This window comes from Pterocles gutturalis, unplaced genomic scaffold, assembly GCF_000699245.1.
Source record: "Pterocles gutturalis isolate BGI_N339 unplaced genomic scaffold, ASM69924v1 scaffold752, whole genome shotgun sequence".
Lineage (NCBI taxonomy): Eukaryota > Metazoa > Chordata > Aves > Pterocliformes > Pteroclidae > Pterocles > Pterocles gutturalis.
Genome location: NW_010107563.1, coordinates 19,182 through 41,847, shown reverse-complemented (window position 1 = coordinate 41,847; position 22,666 = coordinate 19,182). Strand labels below are relative to the sequence as shown.

Genomic DNA, 22,666 nt, shown 5'->3' with positions numbered 1-22,666 from the left:
GGTGGAGCCAGTGCTGCTGCCACCCACTATTTGCGCAGTAGTCTTTCAGGGGAAGGAGCTTCCCCAGGGATGAGTCAAACGCCACCTCCTCTCCTGCTGCAACCCCAGGGGAGGTCAGCCCACACCTTCAGTGCTTCAGGGTGGAGGAGAGGGAGGAAGCCCACAGGCTGCTGCACGTGGGGCACTGAGCACCCAGAAATACAGCTTAGAGCTCGGGTCACCTTAATTCCAGGCCTGAGTCTCACCTGCGAGACTAATTTAAATATAATCTAATAATTAGTTCTACTTAGGTAAGTTATTAGATACAGTGCCCATGTGTGTTGACACATGGGACTTCCCCTTCCAGCCCAGCCTTATGCTTAGCAGTAGAAGTTACATCTTTGAAACTATCAGAAGCCACCAGAAAGACAATAGCACAATCTGGATCTGTACATTTCATCCCTGCTTTATGTATATAAATTAATGTCTCAAAAATCCAAGGTTTCTGTGAGTGTCACTCAAAAATTAAACCAGGAAACTGTCAAGATAAACCTCCATAGGTAGTTCATATTAGTAATATTTTTAAATTAAGACCTTGCAACAGTAGGAAGCTGATCTGTGAACTACAAAATAAATGAGAATGACATAGGAGTACATCTTGTTGCTAACACTGTTCCATTTCTTTGCAGTCAGAGATTCAAGGCCTTGCCAAAAAGTGCAACTGTACAGTCCGACTGGTGGAAAAATGGTTTAGGAGACGGCGAAACCTTGAGATCCCAACAGTGCTTCGGAAATTCCAGGAAGCTTTGTAAGAAAAGACTGTGCTTTTGATTAATATGGATTTTACTGTTTTGAAAATAATGATTGAGGTCCTCAGCTACCTTTTTGGGGGGGACTCATTTCCCAAAAGCTGGGTCTGTCTGATAAGGGTTTTGGTTTGTGGATACACAAACAAATTGAAAGGGTCTAGTAGCATTTCTCCAAATGGTGTGACATTAAAAGATTAGGTTAATAGATTCTCCTGAAAAAAAACCTCCAAAATATTTTAAAGTTTTCTTCATTGTGTAATAATGGCCTTGTTTGTAGGCTACTGCTATGTAGTGCTTAATGCATGTGGAGAATAGGAAAATATTTTTCTGTCTCCCAGTAATCACAGGGGAACAAAAAGGCTTACTCACCCTTGTTTATGTATGTACCCATGCTGTCATTTTGGGATGCTATTATGTGTACAGAAGTCAGTTCAAGAGCAGGAATCGTGGCATCCTAACTAGATGATAGGTGTCACAGCTTGAACATCGGGTACGGTGCATAACATGAGCTCAAATATACTGATGAGAGTTGAGCAATAATGAATATGTAATAAGTTTCAAAACCTCCTGCGTATGACTGAAAACTGGAAAAGCATTCAAGAGTCTGATTTTTCACAATGTGTGAGCACTTCCCCATACCTCAATGTTTTACTATTTAACTAATCCAGCATTATCGAGTGTGTCATACAAATTGCAGATCCCCTAATGGGCATGGCTTTGCTTAGGTAGCTAGTCCCTTTTGGATACTGAAATTAACTGTACTTGTGTAAAACACTTTCCTAATGTCCTGTGTGTTTGAATTTTGACTAGCATAATGACATTGGCAAAAATTCCTGATTGTAGTATTTAACTTCTTAGTGTAGATTAGTTTAAGGAATGAGGGTTAAATGTACAGCTACAAAGCTGGAAGTTGAGTACTTTATCAAGATTATTTTCAGTGTGAATCAATATGATAATGATTTGATGATGTCCTCTGCTGGGCATAAATCCTGTTGAGATACAGAGATGTGTCACTGAAGCCTAACTGAGTAAACTGTCCTGACATTCATGGTGTATTTCTGCCGCTGTTTTGTGGATCAGTTGACTCTCTTTTACAAGTGACAATAAGATTTCCTGCTATTGATAAAAGACCTACCTGCCATGGATGTGTGTCTCTAATACACAGAAAAAGACTGAAATTAAAACTTGCTTGGCAGCTCGAGTGAGAATGAAGCAAACAGGTTTCTCTTGTGCAATTTTGTGAACCTTTCTCTGTCAGTGAATTTAATTGGATATAATTTTCTCAAGGCAACAAACAATGAACAGTTATTGCATGTTAATTGTCAGTACTATGAGCATTATGAAATTTTTGAAAGCCTGCAATCTCCAGGATCATTTTTCTGAATCACAAGGAAAATCTTGATGAGCCAAATCTGAACCATACTTAAGCTATTAATGGTCCCAGTTAAGCAACGCTGGGGTTTAGAAACCCCTTTGTATGAAAGCGTCCCTGCCTTAAAATGCTTACTAGCCTTTAACTTCACCTACTAAATTCTTTTTTGCTAGATTCAATTGAAGAGAAAAGCCTCCTGAAGTTAAATAAGAAAATCTTTCTGCACAGCTGCTGTTTGGTGTTCTCCTGGGTGGCGAGGTTGAGCTGAAAAAGCTCTTGTTGGGTAAAATTTGGTGAATCTGGATGAGTTTTACTTTAGATTTTGTTCACCAAATTCATAAGGAAGCTTGGCTAAATGCAAAATGAGGTAGTGCTCTGGCAGTCTTGCACGTACAATGAGTTCATCTGAAGCGCTGTGTGTTTATTGCCAAGTGTGTTCAATATGTACTTGCAGGGCTGGGGACTAATGGCACAGTCTTGTTAGGTGCTCTGTGCTTTGGATCTGATTCAGAAAACCGCTTAAGTGTACATTTTACTATCAACACAATCAGTCCCGCTATATCCACTCGACTACCTACACCTCCCTTGAGGAGGCATGAGGCCAGAATCGGCCTCTCTGTAAAAAGTCCATCCCATGCCATGGTGTTTTTCACAGCATCTCTTGCTTAACTCTGAGCCAGGTATCATTTGTGGCTTCCACTCTCCCCTTCCATGTGTTCTCCTAATTTCCACCCTGTACCTTTGAATTTTTTTGTCTGTGCAGTGGGTGTTCTGAAGTATTATTTTCAAATCACCTGAGGAAGGATGCTTTAAAGTTGAAAAGTAAATTAATTGTTTATTGCCAGTGTTTCAAGTGGCAATTTTACAGTTGTTTCCTTGACTTCTTCCACAGGTATGAGACATATTATCTTGTCTAGCCTCTGCCATTCCATGTCCTCACCGTTTGTTTTCTTGTAAAATGCTGGCTCAGTCTTTAGAGCATCTCATTCTTTCAGCTGGGATATCAGTCTCCAAGCAATGCAGGGCTGCTTTTACCGGACAGGTCTCATCATCTTCTCTCATATGGCACTTCGTTAATGTTTGCCAAAGACCACAATCTCGTTTTTATATATTTCTCAATCCATTAGTACAGTGTTCTGCTAGAGGCTTGCTCTCCTCCTTGTCAGCCAATTTAGGTTTGCTGGGAGGCTGTTTGTTGCTCTCCTCCAGGACACCTCTTGTTCTGTAGAATGTTCTCACCAGGTTTGGGGCCAGGTGCCTGTCTCTGGGATTACCTTTCTCAGCACGTGAAGTCCCGCAGTTTCCTACTGATCTTAAAGAGCTGCTCTGGGAAAGGTCAGGCTTGTTCCAGCCAGGAGGAAGAGTGGAAAGGAAGAAGTTTTCCATCACCTGTAGAGGTGGGAGTGGGAATGCTCTGGCTGAGCCTCCAGCCGCACCCAGTCCCAGGGACAATACCTCCCACGCAGGCTCCAGAGTCATTACGACGCTGATTGCTGGCTCCAAATCACAGCATCCTGCTCTGACATATACAAGCAACAACATAGTTTCGGTTCACTAAGATACTCAAGAACTTTCTTCCCTTTGCTGACTTACCAGATCAGTGGTGAAAACCTGAAAGTTTTATCTGCCTTGATGGATATCCATTTAAGCCACAAAAGCTTAGATCAGACTAAATGCTGGCAGCCCTAGTGAAAGATTGGGGTTTATAGCTAATTCAGGCCTCTGTAGTAAGACATAAACTAATCCAGTAGTTGTTGTTAAAGTTTCATAGGGCCTCCTGTTTTCAACCATCGGTGTTAAGAGAGATCAAAAAGAAATTAACCCAGTGATTGAAACAAGTTGCTGTTGGTGCTCACAGCATTCAGGGTTTGATCAGATGGGAAAGTATGTGCCATGTGGCTGAAACCCCTTCTGGAGTCAGGGTACTGTGCAATGTTCCTAGTCCACTGTGAATATTCTAGAAGGATCAACACAGCAGGAAAAGTTGGTGTTATCAAACATTAATTTTTAGGGAATTTATTACGTTTGCTGTGACCGTTTTCTTGATCAGTTCATGCCTGACTGGAAAATTACTGCTGTAATCACAATCAAGGTATTTGTATTGTGATAATGTAAAATATAATTTACTACTTTAGTAATTAGCTTAAGTACTTAAATATTAATAATTCAGATATAGTTAGTATGACAACTGTTAATGTAGAGTGTGAGGGCACATTTATGTGAAGATTGTGATATACAATGCTTTGCAGTAAGTTTGGCTCAGGATGATATCTGTAAAAATCTAATGCTCCGTTCTTATTTTTTCATTTTAATTTTACAGCTGGCGATTTTCCTTCTATCTTACATCCTCCATTGTTGGATTTATATTTCTGTATGATGTAAGTTAATTTTTTTGAAGGATTGATATTCTTTTTTTTAACAATACAAGGACTGATTTCTAGATCTTTTTGAAGCCCACTGCTGGGCTCACTGTCTTCAGTGGCTCTTCAGGTTCAGATCTGTGTATGTGTGTAATCTAGACCAGAGGCTGCGATATGCACTGAAGTTTTACTTAATTTTTAAATACTCTTTTGAACTTCAATTTTTGAGCAATTGGTATTTCTAAGGAAAGTTTAAGGAGTCGCACAGATGGTTTTACAACATGCCTTGTTAACACCTACAAATGCATCACGTGGCTGTGTTTTTCTCAAAGGAGGCCATAAACCTTTTCTGGCAGCACTTTTGGGGGTCACAACAATGGTGTATTTCAACGCTATTTGTTGAGGTGTTGCTGCTGAGTCAGAAGTTGCTAATAACAGAGAGAGTGCAGCTTTATAACTATGTGAGCACTGCCTGGGGTGTCATTAATGCTTCTCCTGAGCAACAGAACAGTTCTCAGTGTGTCTACGTTCGTCTGGCTCTTCTCTCTAAACACTGTTTATCATCATGAACTGGTGGTGTGGCAGTAAATACAGCAAAATTTAATCACTGTGGCAACATATCTTAAGTAATTCCAGTAATAAAGCACACACCCACTAATTTGGATGATGAAATGATTAACTGGAATGTTTCAGGTGTCCTGAAAAGAAGCCAAGAAGCTGGGACCAGTATAATAAATCTGAGATGTAGGATCCCTTTAGAAGTTGGTGGAGAACAGTTATTAAGACTATAGCTTCTTAGCCTGCTCCACTTAGAAAATTTTAGTACTGAAAATTTTGAATTGAGATGACTTATTGTTGCTCAGCTGATCGATCTCTAAATGATCTGTCTTCCCAGAAACCTTGGTTTTACGACATATGGCAGACGTGGGTTGACTATCCATTTCAGGTGAGCTTTTTAGCACTGAACCATTGGCCTTGAGTCATTTCAAGTATTTCCCCACTGGAAGGGCTAATCTGCGCTTCTCCCTCCCAACGGGAACCACCTGAGGGGTGCAGCACCAAAGCTTTTTGCCCGTCTTTGCTGCAACTCAGTCCTCCAGCCAGATCACTATTATTTCCAGCTCCCCCAGGTCACCAGTTGCGTGCAGTAGATTCCATCTGTGTTACGGGTTTCAGTGCAGAACCTTGAAGCTTGCACCAGTCCTGACGATGCTTCAAGGCACTGCAGGATAGTGTTATGCAGAGGATTATGCCGAGTGCTCTGTGCCTGCTGGGCCCTATTGCTCAGTAGCGCAGGCGGAGCGAGCGCTGAAGTGATTTGGTTTGGCATAACGGGAGTCCCTGCTCTGGGGATCTCAGCTCAATACTCTGCTTTTTTTCTTCAAGAGTCACAGGGTTCTCATTTCTTCCTAAAATATTTATACTAACAGTCCCATAACAGATGACTCCAAGCAAACTGCCTTCTTGTCCACATGCCAGAGGTTCCCATGTGCCCCCCAGTCCTATTTTTATAAATCTGTGGCCCATCACACTGCCTTCCTACTCCTGTCCTGCTCAGGGGCCAAAAATAAAAAGAATCTTGACTCACAGCTGAGTTTTTCGAGCTTCTCTTACCTGTGGGATCTGATAACCAAGCCTGCTTCCTGCCACCTGGGAAAAGTATGGGAGCAGCCAAGCTCCTAAGCAGATGCGTAGGATTTTAGCAGAAATAGCTGACATTTTAATCTTGGGATATGTGAATGTCTGAAATGTTAATTGTTCAAAATGGAGGGCTTAATTTATCTACAGTTGTTTGTAATTAAATTCAGAGGCACTCTGCATGTAGCTCTCTGACAAAAACATAGAAAAAAAATCATGCTAAAATTCAGAGGTGGGGGAGGAACTGCAGAAACTGAGAGTTTGGTCTGAGTAAAGGTTAAAATATTTGGCTCTCAGAACATCCTTCTTAATGAAGCCCAGAACAGGGATTTAGTTTAGTTTAATTTTTTAAGCAAGACTCAGCAGAGAAGCAAAAAAGTGAAGAAAGGAAAAAAGAAGTAATTTCACTTGGCATTCACTTTTTGCTATTTTCAGAGTTAACTGTGTTTTTCTTCATTACAGACCCTGCTGCCATCCCAATATTGGTACTACATGGCTGAGATTAGTTTTTACTGGTCTCTCTTATTTACACTTGGGATTGACAACAAAAGAAAGGCAAGTGGTCATTCTTGTTTGTAGGTAGAACCTCTTTTTCTCTGCGGGGGTGAAAAAAAATGTTTATAAGGAAAAGCACTGTCCTGATCCTGGATTTGGTGCAGCCACATGAGGGCAGCATCAGCCTATCCCTGGCACACCAGCACACATCCACGCTCCTGGCTGCCAGGGCATCTCTGTGTGTGACAACTTTTTCTTGTCACCTCATCCACATGGAGACCCTCAAGGGCTGTACTCGCTTGGATCTACCTTTTTTTCCCTTCTCTCTTTCACAGGATTTTCTGGCTCATGTCGTTCACCACTTTGCAGCCATTGGGTTGATGAGTTGCTCTTGGTGTGGCAATTACGTGCGTATTGGAACACTGGTGATGTTTGTGCACGATACTGCAGATTTCTGGCTTGAGGTAACCCTGTCCTTCATCCTTGTTTGTTTGTTTTGGGTTTTTTGGTTGGTGGGGGTCTTGGGGTGTTTTGGTTCTTGCCGAGGTTATGTTCAGTGACATTTTGATCTTTTTGCCCCAAGTTTCATACAATCCCTTCCTATCCCCACAGACGTGGCTTCACAGATTCATAAATTGTAAGATAAAAAAGAGCTTCTAGGTAATTTAAGCTGATACTCTGTTACAGAATCTATTATGAGAAAAGAGCTAAAGAGAAGTTCTTCAGTACAGAACAGGGACTGGAAATATAGCTGCCTCCTTGGATTATTCTTGTTTCACTGTTAAAATTAGACCAAGTTGGCTAGCCTGTGAACAGCTCGTCATGATACCAATTCTCAAGAAAATTTAGCAGCCAAAATTTTGGCTGCTTCTCCAAATTGGCTTAATTTTGTCAGTATTCACATCCCTGTGTTGACCCAAGGGGTACATCTACATTATACACTTCTGGCTGGAGACACTGAAGCTGTCCCTGAACCAAGATATCACAGGTATCTACTGGCAGAAGAAAAGTTTCTTCCTCTGGACTGAAGGGGAAATCCCTTCCCTGAACTAAATATCAATGTTTAGAAATGTTTAGGATTGAGAAGTGTCCTGTTCTGCACACCGAGCGGCTTGTTTTATAACACCAAGATTGAGAACATAGGTTCATCACCTCTTTTGGTGGCAGTGCCAGTGTAAGCAGCCCTTGTAGGTTGTTGTCTGTCGCTGTTTGTTTCTGCTCCTGATTATCTGTTGTATCAGAACAACTAATTGTGGGGTCATGCGTTTGGGACTGGCCCGGACTAAAAGCATGCCTACTGGTTTTTGCTGGGTTACTGCTTTGTGGTCTGATTAACTGTGTAGTGTTACAGACAGTTGAGCTGACAACTGGTAGGACAGCACTCAGATGGGAACTGAAGTTGGGTAGCAGAATAACTATTCAGCCCTGCCACTCGGAAGTTCCTCAAACTGCTGTTTAAAACTCAGGCTTGACACCTGAAGCTTTTCTCACACTTGAGAATAGCTGTTTTGTTCCACAGTGCCCAGGGTGATTCCTAAATGAAGCACGGAGAGATGTGCAGCTCAGCTAGGGGAGAAGCAGTAATTGTCATCTTTACTAGCAGGATAGAGACCAGCGCTGGGATCTCTAGCTCTCCAAAAGAGAGTAGCTGGATTAGGTACAGAGAAGGGTCAGTAACATGCATGTGCCAGAATACCCGGGTATAAGGGGTCACCGCCGTTCCTGAGCGTGCAGGTGTGGCCAGCAGCTTCTCTTTGATTCAGCCCCTTTTGAGTCTGGTACAGGAATGAGGGATTACTTCTGGTTTCAAGAGTACTTTGTGTTTTCATGACACTTTTGCATTCTGGTTGGAGAGCTGTTCTTTAGGCCCTTGATACAGAGTCCTTCCCTTTAAGATGAAAGGAGAAATATAAACAAAGGATCTGTTTGGATACTGCTTTATTAGGTATCAGGAAAATGATTGCTTTTCATGTCAAACAGGGAGGAAATTTTCTTCCTGCTTAGGTGGAAGATGAGTCCTTGTTTATGAAAAATCAGAAAGGAATGTATTGCAGAGAATATTTGTAATATGTTTGATGGTTTTTATTCAATGCAGGCAGCCAAAATGTTTAATTACGGTCGCTGGGAGAAAACCTGCAATATGCTCTTTATCCTCTTTTCTATTGCATTCTTCATCACAAGAATCATCCTGTTCCCATTCTGGTAAGCGATATTTAATGTAGTCCCAGGCTTTCATTTCATTCCCATTTCCATTGAGAGGTTAGCATGGGTTGTGACAGGAAAAGGAAAGGGATGGATAGTACTTTATAGAAGCAAACGGTCATTGTTGGCTACTAAAGGCCAGTGAGAAGTGTTGACAAAACCTGTCATTTTCTTTAAAAAATTAATTAAAAATAATTTTTAAATGAGCATCTTGAAAATATGATAACCTAAATAAAGGCTTTTATGTATTATTTAACTTATTTTTGTAAATTGTAGTTAAATGTTATGAACTTCTGCGTTTTCAGGGGATTGAGATACTTAACTAGGAGAAATAATTTTCTGTTTCATTCCATCCCTCCTGCTGTAGTTGCAAAGTCAAGAGTACAGTGTAATTCCTGTATGATTGTAGTTAATTTTTGGTAGTGCCTTCTTTTTGCTACCTAGTTCTTGGGTAGTACCTCACCTCCCTCACATGAGGCACATTCAGAAAAGTTATGGTGAACCAATTAATTCATGAATTCAACGCAAATAAATCATAACTTGCTAAATAGTTGCGTGACTTTGGAGTGCTATGATTTAATCTGCTTTGGAGTATCCACACGGGTGCTTAGCATGCTTAACACTTAACATGTTTAGCTTTTAAAAAGTGTTTAATGCGTTTCACATTCACGATTTTGTCGACTTGCTCTAGTTGCCTTCATGCCCCTCCCTGCATGCGGACAAACCCTTAGAGACTCAGGCTGGTTAAGTTAATAGTTCTGAACATTGATCAACATGAGGTTTTAATTTCCTGTAGTATTTTCTTTCAGAAATGATGATGCCTTTTACTTTCTTGTTATTTTTTGATTAACTATACAAGTGATCTCCAATCATTTTGCTTCACTGAGTTTCTTGTTCTTGGGTTCTTGAGCTTGGAAGCTAAATGTGATGAGATTAAAGAGGCTCAAAAAGCCCCAAATAATATAGAAGTAGTGAAGTCTGAAGATGGACAAAACATATGCTCATTAACAAAGGGCTCTGCTGCAAAGCCTGTAGGATTTTCTCTGGAGTGTGGATTTCAGATTAGAAAGAATTTGCATTTGAAAAACCATAGACAAGCTCTGAGTTGCATAGTATCTAGACCACACAGAGCTCAAGACTGGGAAAAAAAAAAGGGATTTTTTTCTAACCTTATTTAGAATACTTTCATGCAAGACTCAAATTTCTCATCTTCTGAAGTCTATATTTCAACAGAGTTGCATAATATAGTTAAGACAGGGCTTGTTAATTAATCTGTCATCTTTGTAGATATTTTGTGGAAATAGTTAATTGGTTTGGAATGTGGAGTTAAGCAGAGACACCATAACAGTGACCTTTATTTTTTAGGATTCTTCGTGCCACGATGTATCTGCCTACATACTACTCCACGACTCCTGTCATAGCATATTTTTTATTCAATGGGCTGCTATTGATCCTTCAAGGCTTGCATTTATATTGGGGTTACTTAATTTTCAAGATTTTGAAAAGGTTCATTTTCTTAAAGGTAAGTGATGTTGTGTCTGTAGAAGTGTGAAGTATCAAGCAGATGCTGGTACCTTCAGTAGATACACTTGGAATTTCTTGTTGTTTTTGTGATCTTTCCTGTCATCATTTTTTTTAGAGATTTACAAAGTATAGAGATGTTCAAACATCTGTTCTGCCTTTCATCGTCACACCTGAGGTCATAGATCAGTATATCACAATTTCAGCTAGAGCTTTTTTTGCCTGTATCTGATGTTTTGTTCTGATGGTAAATGACAAATGAGCTCTCCCAAAAACTGAAGCCCTAAGATGGCACAGAACCCTTTACAAATTCCTGTGTTCTGAGTGAAAGCAATCTTTTATCACTGGACTTTATAAGGGACACACGAAAAAAAGAGAGGAGAGGTGAGTGATGAGATCTTTACTGCAGAAAACCTGAGTCAAAGTTCTTCGGGTTTATCTACATCTGAAGTCAGCTGTACTTGAACACTGGTTTTGGACTAAAAAAACCACATGAAGCTGTTCTGGTATTATATTGTGACACAATGAAATACTGTCACACTCAACTGGAGTAGAAAAACAGTGCCAGTCTGGTGCTGCCATCATCTGCTTTTACCTTGTAGAGAAAATTAATGTGGGGAAAAAGCTATAAAGAAAACTTTGCTGCAATTTAGGTCTTGTTCGATTGCCTGGGGTAGTAACATTTTCACATGGTCTCTTGTCATGAAGCGTGCAGTGTAGATAAAACATTTAGCAAAAAACACTTAGAAAAGGACTTCAGATAATGTCTCTCTGATTTGGCATAAGCACTGACAGGTGTATTTTGCTAGTTAAGGTGAAACTTAAGTTGTGCTATTGAAACATGGTGTTTCTTTGAGGATCAAGATGCAAATACTTAATTGAGCTGACTCCGTCCTTTTATCTAAATGAGTTTATGCTGTGAAGCATCTTAAGGAAATAGAAATATTCCTTGCTATCCTTACTAATTGTTGCTTGATTGATAACAGAAATCATCCTATAATTGTCAGATGATTATGCAAATAGACAGCTGGATATCATAGGGAAACCCAGTGTCTTCCCTAGAAGAAAATTGTACTTACAAACTCAACCATTGTTAGACAGCAAACAGCTGTACATAAGGGACAAATCTGTAGAAGAAATGGTTTCTAGAACATGTTCCCTTAGACACTAAGAAATTTTTATTTCTTGCATGTCACCCCTGTTAGATTAATTAGGAAGTTCTTTCTGGCCTGGCTTATTGAGTGTTAAAGTGTTTTACTTCTTGTTTTCTTTTTTGATTCTGGCCTTGTCTCTGCGTTGATTTCGCACAACTCTTTTGATGAAATCAAGAGGGACATCTCTCTGCCTTCCGGCTGAGTAAGAGGAAGGCTTTCTTCGTCTGCATTGGCTGAGGTTATGGGAGTACAGTGTGAGAAGCCCTCCAGATACAGTGGTGAAGAGGAGATGACTAGGCAGCTATATAAGGCCATTCTGCCCTGCCTGCTCATATGCCTTTGTAAGGGGCAGAAATGTTTTATTTGGAGATAAGAGCTTTTTTTGTATTAGTCATTACTAAAAAATGGAGAAGCATCGAGCCTGCATCCCTACCCTGGATTTTTGATTCCTTATACAGTTCTCTGAGAAGACTGTTTCCAAATAACATTTGAGCAGCGGTGGCAGCAGCAGCCCTAGCTCTTTTCAGTCTGGATGACTTCAGCTGGCTTGCATGTGCAGCCTGTTTTCCATAGTGGTGGCAAACTTGGCTGTGAAAGCAGCCAGTGCCTCCAAAGCTGTAAAGGCAACGTTGAAAAGAATGGTGTTTGCAAGGCAGCATTTTTATACCAACATATTTGTTACGGACATACTCCACACAAATAGCTGTTGCTATTTTATTGAAATACCAGTAAACCATCATCCTTGTTTTAGGAGGGGTTTGTTTCTCTGCCCAAGACTTTTAAGTTTTCATTCAGAAAACAGGCCATTTTTGACATTTTTCTTGAAGCTACTTCAGGCTACTTCAGATGGAAAAACTGAAGTCATGATGTAACTGGGAGTAGGGACTGATGTTGTTGTTTCAGTGAAGGAAGCTCTGAACATAGCAGTGGTGTAAGGAATTTTTTTAGTGCCCTCTGTTTCTTCAGCCACCCTGTGTTGGTGGGGTCTCCAGTGAAAACCAATAATATTGTGCAGCAGTTAACAGCTCCCAGCATCCTTCCAGAGGCAAGTGTCTCCCCTGTTTGTATCCTTTTGGACTGCAGCATCATACTGCCTGAAAGTTAAAGGGCTTGAATGTATTTATTCTTAGTGGGAAGGGCTGTTGTCCCTGGTTAAAGGACTTGTCTGGGTCAGACATGAAATGTGGGACTCGGTGGGGAATATAAACAAGAGGATCCAAGACGCACGTACCCACCATGTCCCCTTTGCTGCTCTTCAGAGTCACACAGAGCTGTGGGTCTAGGTTCAATACTCTTCAGGTTGTGGCAGGAGGCTTTATTAAAGGCAGGAATTGATACAGAAATGATATCGAGTATGGCAGCCTCGTGAGTTGGTAGCTTCTGTGCTTTCCTCTTCCCCCTCAGGAACAGATGGCTTTTGTCTGAGGCTGGCTGGTCAGGAGCTCTTCATCTCAGATGTCACCTCCCCTCTGCGCTAATAAAGAGGACAATTATCCTCAGTCCTCTGGGACAGCTGCTCAGCTGACTGACTTGCTTCAGCAAAAAAGAACTTAGACTAAAAATTTTTCCCTCCTCCCAAATATTGCAGCCAGAGATAAATAAAAATGAGGAAAAAGGAAAAAAGGGAGGAGACAATCTTGCTCTGTCCCTCTGTGTCCTATTTTCTCTGGTATGGGAGTCTCTGGCACCTGAGCTGGTAGCACAGAGCAGCGCTGGTCTCCAGGCTCATGGGACTTGTGCCACCTTTCCCCTGGCCCAGTCCTCCCAAAATCCCCTAACGAGGGGGAAATCTGCATCGACAAGCTAAGATGTGCTCAGCTACTTTGCATTAAGAAACTTTTTATTTTCTATGGGGCTAAACTTGAGGGGGCAGGAGTATTACCTTTCTCAAATCAAAGATTGTTCTTCTGAAAAATACAAAAATACTCAAAAGGGAACCCCAATGTCCTGTTTCGTGAAATTTTGTGACTCTGTATACAAGTAAGGCATACGCATGTAAGAAAAGCCCTTCAAGGTCAAACCTGTAGCCATGTATCTTAGATCAGTTCTCCTCTGCGAGGAGGAAGGACATTCTTCAGTGTAATTTCTTTTCAAGTTAGGTCAGGCAATTGCAATGTTAGCTGCTGGCTGCCATCTTGATGTCCAAGGCCTTTTGTTGCTAGGAAACTCCGTGTGTTTCTGCAATATTGTTCAATTACATGGTTAAATTACCCACTTGTATCAAGTTTCAAGCACCATTGAAACATGTCTAGTCATCATGTCTGCACATATGAGAATATTTTAGGAAAATTGAAAAAACATCTAGAGAAGTATGTACATATGCACTGATTTAAAATATCTCGCCAGGAAAATCCCATGGAGATTAAACATTTTATTTCCAAGGTCAGAAAAAGGGAGTGAATGACAGCAGCTTATAGCCACATTATTGTGGCAAATTAAGATGTAAAATATATGTTAAAGCCATTACACACCGAGTTAAGGTTTTGAGACTATAGTGCTTTAAATCTTGAAAAATATGTGTAAGTTGTAGGAAATGGGCATGATGTCCACATGACTCAGATACTTCAGGGCTGATGCAAAGCCCATCAATGGGAGAAGGTACTGGCAGGTTTTTAATGGACTGTATTCCTGTGGCCAGGAATATGTTTTCTTTCTCTTTTAATTGTTTTGTCACTGTCAGACCACCTTTAAGTAAGGTGGCGAGCTTCTTACTAGTGGTTACTGTTATTTAGGAGCCCTCAGCTGCAGTTTTATTTGATTCACCTTGGTTCTCTCCTCTTTCTGAAGTAGAAAAGACCCAGGGGGTCCTGCACCGCTGTAGAGCGGGCTTTTGGACTTGTCACTCTTGAAAAAAATTATCTGGTGCCACATATGTATCTTCAGTATTCCTTTGGTATTTTGTACACAGTAAGCAGGCTTTTTAGAGATTTTAGTTGGGTGTATCCTTGTCCGTGTTTTGTTCATTCCTTGTTTGGCCCAAATTCCCAAGGGAATGGTGAGAGTTCGTGTTCAAATAATGACTAATAACAGAGCAAGGGTAGCTGAAAACGATAAGAAAATACTATTTTGGGGTTGAAATGAGAGCCGTGAAATACTTGTTATGATACTTCTGCTGTTTCCAGCCATCATTCTTCTGCTTCAGCATTTTGTTCTGCCTGAGGATTGCTACTGTGCTGAGATATCTCTGCCAGTTCAAGTTAACTTTCTTTCCTTCTTTCTCATGTACTGATGCTGGGATGCCTTGCCATGAAGGTGGTTAGCTGTATAAAGACTCTGTCAATCAGTTACTCCCTTTGCTGTATCAAAAGAAGATATACTTCTAAAACTATATCCCTAGAAGTGTGCCCATGGACTAGAATACTTGACGTATTTTAATACTAATGTGTAGGCAAGGCCTGGAAGTCCTTTGGGGCGCAGGCACAATATGCTGTTATAAAACATGACTTCACCACTTCTGTTGAAGGGTCATGGATCTTTATACCTGCAGAGGTGCTGGCATATGTTACTTTCTATCTTACTTGTTGTGAATTTATCTCTTTAGAGACTTGCTACAACCCTTTGTATAAGTTTTTGAATTAAGTTATACAGTTCCCAGAGGCCGTACTACCCACTCCTGACAGATGCTTTTAGCTGAGTTTAGTCTGATGCTATTCAGACTCGTGTCAGCTTCCGCAGAACTTTCCTTCCCTGGGACCCTTCTGTTGTGATTTTCCCCTTACTTTTTTGTGCTTGATCTGTTTGCATCAAACAGAACATTTAGTAATTCATTTGAATCTTATATTTATTTTATAACCACATGTGTCCTGGGAGTATGGAATTTCGGTGCTGAACTTGAGTGAGAATTTTCTTGTTCATGAAGCGCAAGCCCAGAGCATGTTGTTTAAAGCAACAGGGATTCTCTTGGTTTGCTGGTCCTCCAGCATTTTCCTATGGAAGAACAGACTTCTGTATGACAAATTTAAGCTGCTAGCACTTGCTTTGCTTTCCTTAGTTACCTTTAGAACTAATCTGTCCTTTAGAATTAGACCATGGACCCACAGTGGTTAAAATGCACTGATTTACCTTTATTAAAGTAGAATTACTCTTCAGCTGTTTGCCCAGGAGCGCTGTGACTGCGAGAACTTGACCGTTCTGACAGCAGAGGCAGTGCTGACTTTCTCACCAAACTGTGCAATAACCTGAGATATTTAATCCTAAACAGATATCTTATTTTTAAAACTATAGACAAGAAAAAAAGCTTTATCTTACATGAAAGTAGAATGGCCTCTAAAGAGATCGCATTTTAAATCTCTTTTGTGGCAAATAGAGTTGGATGCGGTGCTGGTGTGCTCCAGCTGTCCGGTGTGCACGACACGTCACAGGTGAGCTGAGCCTGATTGCTCCTGGTTAATAAACTGACTTTTCACTTGAGCTGCAGAGGGCCATCAGGTGACCCTGCTTGTGCACAACAGTGCTGCACTTCCATACTCCATGCAGTTACTGGGATGTGAAAATGAAGCATGAAATTAAATGTATATTCAGTTTTGATATGCATGGCGGTTTATTAGACTCCTAAAAATTCAGACTTTCAGCTGATTTTTTTTTCTTCTTTCTGAAGCAGTAAAAAAAATCTATTTTCAGGACTTTTCTAATCAGACAATGAAATGTAATGAGAATTAACACATTTAGTGTCAAGTCATTAATTTCAAAAAAAGTCATTCTGTAGGAGTTAAACAGCGGACAGTGTTTAGTTTCCTAAACTAGAGGCATGTAAGTTCTGTTTTCTTTTACTTACGTGTCTTGTTAAGCCTGTACTGCGCCAGTGGCTATCGGGGTGCTGATAACAGACCGAGAGGTGTGCTTGCCTTAATTCCAAGTAGTTGTTTTAAAAGCAGTAATATATTTTAGCGAATAATCTAGTTAGTTACAATTTCACGACTCTGTGGGACTGGGAGGTTGTGGAAAAGTTTTCACTGGAGGTTTTGTAGTTATTTTCTAGACTGGGGAGGGCTGGTACATACTGGTGTCCTGCTTCAGAGTTTGAGTTCTCTGAGTGAAGGTATAGCACAACCCCAAGACAGATTGATCTAGATTAGTAGGGGTTGTCTTTTCCCCATTTTAAAGGAAAATGAGTTATGGAGAAGTTGAATTTCTTGGTTCTCAACAGATAAATATTTATAGCAGATTTTCTCATAAGGATAGCTTCTTAGGGGAACAAAATAGGACAAATGAACGTTTTCCCTCTTGGAGATGAAAATCAGTCTATCTGGGAACCTCCCCAGATGATTCAAATTATTGACTTTGGGACATGAGCTTTTTAATAGCCTGGAGATGGGAGCTAGGCAGCCAGGTCAGCAGCGTGGAGGCTCGTGCCCTAGTAAAGGGAAATCACTTCCTGTTACGACTTTCTTTCATCTGGGTGTTCCCATTCTGCTACAGCAATCTAGTTAAGCCGAAAGCCTGACTACATATCTTGCTTTATGCTGCCAAATTCATCTGAGGGAGGAGGGGTGAGAGGCAGGCAGAAGAAAGCATAAAAGAGAGTTTTGCTGGCTGGTATTGACAGTGATGGGCAAGAAGGAAAAGCCGCTGTGTGCACGCTGGGGAGCTCTGGAGTCCTGCCCGTACTGGGGAGTTGAAGTCAAGGCTGACCTCAGTGACGTATATTGTCAGAGTGTAGCCCAGCAGAGTCTGTGACAGAGGAAAAGCCACTAGTTCTCTACTGCACAAATGTTACGTGCCAGTCCAAGAGCACTGTCTGGTCTCCTTTGCCTCAACCAGTTCATTTCCTGGCACTGAGTTAAAAGGCGGATTGCTGTTTGAATCTTTGTTCTTTACTCCAGGTTATGCAAGGGGTCAGCAGCTAAACAGTGACTTCCAGGGACGTATGTTATACTATATGCTGAAATATACTCCTCAGACTTCAAAACAGCAACAATATTATTTTCCAGAATTTTGATTTTTAAATTTTTTTTATTAACTCTGTTTAGAATGCCCATAATTCCACACCTTTCACTTGAATATTTTATAAAAATCAGGTAAAGTTTAGAAAACGTAAGGACTATTATGACCATTATGAAAGAAGGAACTAATGAGAAAGTGAATAATTTCTGAGCATGTGATTGGAATAGATGGGCTTATGAAGGAGCGCTGGGGTGGGAGCATTAGGACAATACCCTTCCGCAGCCCTGTGTCTAAGAAATTGGGTGTGTGGGTGCTCCCTTTGCTTCTCGTATGTCAGGTGTGCCATAAACGGGGCTGTGCAGGTCTTTTCTGTGCTGCAATAAAAGTCTATTCTTTCCAAAGTTGCTGAGTTTGACTTCAGTAGGAGCTGCAGATGACGGCTGCCTCTAAGAACAGAAAAATCGAACCTATCTGTGATTCTGAGAGCAGAGCTTCCTGCCCTGGCCTGTTCAGCAGAGGTCTGCAGTGCTGATGCAGGGCCAGGTCCTCAGCTGGTATAAATGAGCACGGCTCGACTTGAAGTCAACGGGATTGTGTTAGTTTTCACCGGCAATGGATCTGGCCAAACAGGCCCCCTCACCCCTCTCTCTACGTGTATGCCTGGCACAAGGCAGCTCTATGTTTAGTAGATCCCTGATCTAAATGACTCTTCATCTGTGAAAGTTCCTAATTCAGATAAAAGACAAATGTTGTTAGAGTTTTTTGCTTTAATATTAATGGATTTACCTTGCTGTTCACAGAAGGGCACTTGATGACAGTTTTTCTGGCTTCCCATGTTAACCGCTCGTATCTTTTAATTTTCTAGCAGGATATCTATGACATGTTCCATTTGTTGCTAGTTTTATATATATATGCACCTATATATAAAAACTATATATAATGGTGTGCATGTGTATTTATTTTTTCATTTTTCAAAAACCAATTCACAGAGCAAACCCTAGTCTTTCTACTGAACTTTTGATGCCTTCATTTACTATTTTTAATCTATGCTGCAGAGGTTTGAATTGTGACTTTGTTATGAGGTGAGTAATTCTCCCACTTTCAGAGGGGTTCACAGAACTGTGATCTGCTGAATCAAATAAAAATAGCTTGAAATAAAGGTAGTTAATGATAGATTAATAACAATTGAGAAAGGAAATTGTCCTATCTTGTATTTAAAAAAAAATGTTTCCCTAGGAGGACCTAGGAGTGTTCCATAATCCTTGTTACATGCGAAGAAGGTAGGAAATCTTAGAAGGAGCAGTGTCTCCTCCATAACACAATTCTGACAACTTCTGAGTGGGCACAGCGCTGCAGAGTTCACATAATCAGAAAGCAGACAAACCAACCTGATCATTCTGTCAGTGTAATCCCGCAGTGATGGGTATGAAGCATGTGAGGGCAGGATTTGTCTTGTGTGAGTTAAGCTATGCCTAGCTCAAGTTGAAGGATCTGGCTGTAATCATTGAAGAAGAGCAGTGACGTCTCCAGTGAGCACTTCACTGTGTCCAGTGCTGTCACCCCAGCGGTGGCAGGGCACGTCACCCTCTGGGGAGAGCCACTGCTCCTCCTGTGGGTTATGGAGCAGTCCTAGGTAACAATCTCTGAGTAGATATCTGACTTTGAGTCCTGAACTTCAGCGAAGTAAATCCCCCACCAAGTGACTTAAGTACACAAATCCCGGGGCCTTCTAATGCTATTTAAGGAACTTCGTTCATTGGGTACTTGAAGGATTCTGTATCCAGCCTCGATAGCAGGATGTTTAGAAATACTGTAGTGAAATGATTTGAGGTATTGTGATACAAATGTCGAGTGAAAAGACATTACTTGTTATGTATGTGACTTGAAAATTACATTGATAATGCTTAATTACAAAAATAACTTCGAGATACATCACAAAAGGAATGGAATGCCTCCTAAGGATGAAAATAGAGAGCAGAGTGCCTTAATGGACGCGTTAGATAGAAGCGCCTGTCATTTATGTGGTTGTATACTTTGTGGTTTCAGGTTAGTTTAACAGCACTATAAGGCTCCTGTAGGAATGTTCTTTAGCAGCTGTGTTGTTTCAAAACATTCATCTTCAGGGCAGTATCATACCTTGCTGAGAAAAGTGCGAGTGTCTGATCAGCTGTTTTGTAGCCAAAAAAGCATTTATAAGGAATAAAAGTGCATGTTCTGATAGAAGTTCATACCACTGAACTCCTTGGCTTAATGCAAGTTCTGTCCTAGGGTAAAAAGAAGTTCACTATGGAGAACAGCATCAAATGCCTATTATATTGTTCTTTGTTTCTTTGCCAACTGTGGATTTAAAATTGGAATAATTCAAAAAGCAGTGGGACATTATGACTCACTCAGTACCTCCTGGGCTTTTGACATTATCGTAAAGCCACATACGCTAGAGTGCAAGGTTTAGTTAGTGGATTTCAGTGACACAGCTAGCAGACTTTATTGAAACCACAGAGTACCTGATTAACTGTAAACAATGATTTATTTCTTCTGAACAGTCAGGGTATTATAGCTCCAGTTACAGGTGTGTTGTGCTGAGTGACAACACAAGTGATATTTTTGAGGTTCAATTTATTCCTTCAATCAAAATCAGGGCCATGTTCTAATAGTAACATCTAGTTTTGAGACTATTCTTTTCAATATTTGTGGAATTAGTGTAAATTGTCTTTTAATTTTTTTCACACGTTGTTCTTTGAGTTCCCTCTGAAAACTCCCAGAGGAAAGCTTGGGGAATGGGTATTACATAGAAGAGAGAGATTAAATATGAGGAGTTTTGGCCACAAGATGTCCAAAAGAATTAATCTAGAAAGTCTGCATCTTCATTTAAAAACTGCAGAAAGCAGTGTCCAAAAGCGCATCTTCCATGGAAGATCAACATTATTTATGTTGCCTAGTGTGTATAAGCTGAAAAGGGTAATATATTTTCCAATAAAATCTTCCCAGCTGGAAATATAGAACAGTTAGCTTGAATCCAAATGGATATTGCTTCGTCTCCACAGGAAAGTAAAGATGTATTGAGTCATATGTCAGCTGAGTTGAATTATTGATGTTGAATTAAACATGTTGAACTCAGAGATTCATCAACTTTATAGTATTATTTGTTAGAAAAGTGCCCCCTTTATCTATTTGGACTGACTTTTTATTGTTTCTCTTGTTTATTATCTCTTTTATTTGAGTCAGTGGTTGCTGACCTGACTAACAGCTTTCATCTTTGTACTGCAAGCTGTTTCCATATGTGCAGGTGCTGTGGAATTTATTGGCTTTACATTGGAGAATCAAGATCTAGTCAATATGTTTGTAGATACTTAATACTTTAATTTAAGGTAGAATTAAGGTGTTTAGGACATTCTGATTTTAATATAAGATGCATTTAAGAGGAAATGCTAGCTGAAGGATAAGAATAAATATTCAGAATCTAGATTGCACCAAATCAGAAAACACATAATTAAAATTCCAGAATCAGCTGTGAATTGCTTTTATATATCCATAGCTGGGAGAAGAAATCCAGTTAACTGGGTGGATGTAAATTGTGCTTAACCTAAAAGATTAATCAGTTTTAGTCTTGTCTGGGAAAAATTGACATTTCCTTTTGCTGCTGAGAAACTTTGAGTCAGTATTGATCTCACCAGATGAGTTAGGCCTGGTTCATCTTCCACCCCATGGACACAGTTACACCGGTGAGAAGGAGCTTGAACTGGCATGAGCTGAACCACCCCTGTACTCCCAAACTCACGCCATGAATTTGTGCAGCAGACACTACACTGTTGGCTTCATAATGCCAACTGGAGCTGTCTTGTGCCTTTTAAAACGTTTGTGCCTTTGTCAGGGATAAGGAGGGAGAAGCTGGATTGGAAGCTAATCCATGAAAAAATGTTGTAGCAACTGAGCTTCGCTGCAGACTCATCTGCTCAGTTACCGCTCAGACAGATTCTTTTTCTTTTTTTCCATGCTGCCCACTAAAGGGGAGCAGGAGAAAAGGGGGATGTCTGCCCAGTCCCCATTCTCCACCAGTGAGCTTCAGCTGGTATCACCAGCACAAGGGAACAGGAAACCCACACCTCCATCTGTCCTCCAGCACGGCTGGGTCCTTCTCCTGCTGCTCTCGTCAGCTGTAGCAGAAAGAGTGCAGGGCCAGGAGTGTGTCAAGAGGGAAGTGATTTCCGTGTGCTTTACTAAGAGACAGACTTGCACAACTAGGAGTAAATTCTCGGTTGGTTTAGATGAAGATTTGACCAATGTTTTTCTGCTCACACAAGGCTGGGAGGGGGCCTCTGAAGTTTGCTTATCTTTCAAGAAGTCTTTTTCCTCGATGAGGTCTCTTGGAAGGTCCTTTGCTGTTCCTGTAATGAGATGTGGTGCTCATGGCTTGAATGATACACGTTCTACCAGCAGTGAAATGCAAGAAGCCAAAACTACCTTAACAAATATGGTTCATTTAACTGAAAGAGGCAGATTGAGCAGCAGGTGGAAGGGTTAAACAAAAGGAAAAAAGATTATAAAAGTTTGCGGCTTTGGCTTCACTACAAATGGCTCTCTTGCAGACTTTATAGCATTAGTGTTGCTTCTCATAAACCTTGAAACCATTCATCCATTTAGAAAGATTAAATTGGTTAGTCATCCAGAACATAAAATGTACACATCCACTTTGTCTGTTACCCTAAACCATCTGAAGTATAATAAATGCAGTTGATGCATTGAGTATTAATGATGGCCTCAGTTGTGGTACTTACAGCTTGCCAGCTCCCGTGTTTCTGATAGCATATTCATCTGTTGGTGCTCAGGGACAGTAAGAGCAGAGTCTTTGAGTTGGAAAATACAACTGTAATATATGACGTGAGGGGCTCAGAGAAAACATCTTGGTATTAAAGCAGGGAAAATTCTAGAAATGTTACAATTTTTGTTATTCTTAGAAGGTCAAAGTTAAGAGGCACAAACTTCACTTATGATATCTTAGTATATTTGTAATGGTCTGTTAAACAGTTCACAAAGACAGGTTTGTTTGGTTTTCTAGTTACAGATGAAGCTATTGCTATTTAAAGTTCTGTTCTGTCACTTAAGCTAGACAAAAATGGCCAGACTCTTCTAAAACAAGAATTTGTAGTTGGTCAGGAAGCAGGTTCACGATGAAAAATATATCATAAAAATTTCAATTTGATTTAGCAGCATATTTTGTTTATCAATTTCAGGGTTTCAGAAGTAGTACTCTTT

General features: G+C 40.5%; 1 protein-coding gene across 1 annotated transcript in view; it reads left to right on the top strand.

Annotated features, from left to right (window-relative positions):
• The window catches only part of CERS3 (ceramide synthase 3), a 37,543-nt gene that overhangs the window by 11,063 nt on the left and 3,814 nt on the right, over positions 1-22,666 (top strand). The window contains 7 exon segments of the mRNA XM_010088121.1: positions 669-787; positions 4,481-4,538; positions 5,416-5,466; positions 6,621-6,713; positions 6,989-7,117; positions 8,749-8,855; positions 10,221-10,377. Of these exon segments, the coding sequence (XP_010086423.1) occupies positions 669-787; positions 4,481-4,538; positions 5,416-5,466; positions 6,621-6,713; positions 6,989-7,117; positions 8,749-8,855; positions 10,221-10,377 (714 nt within the window).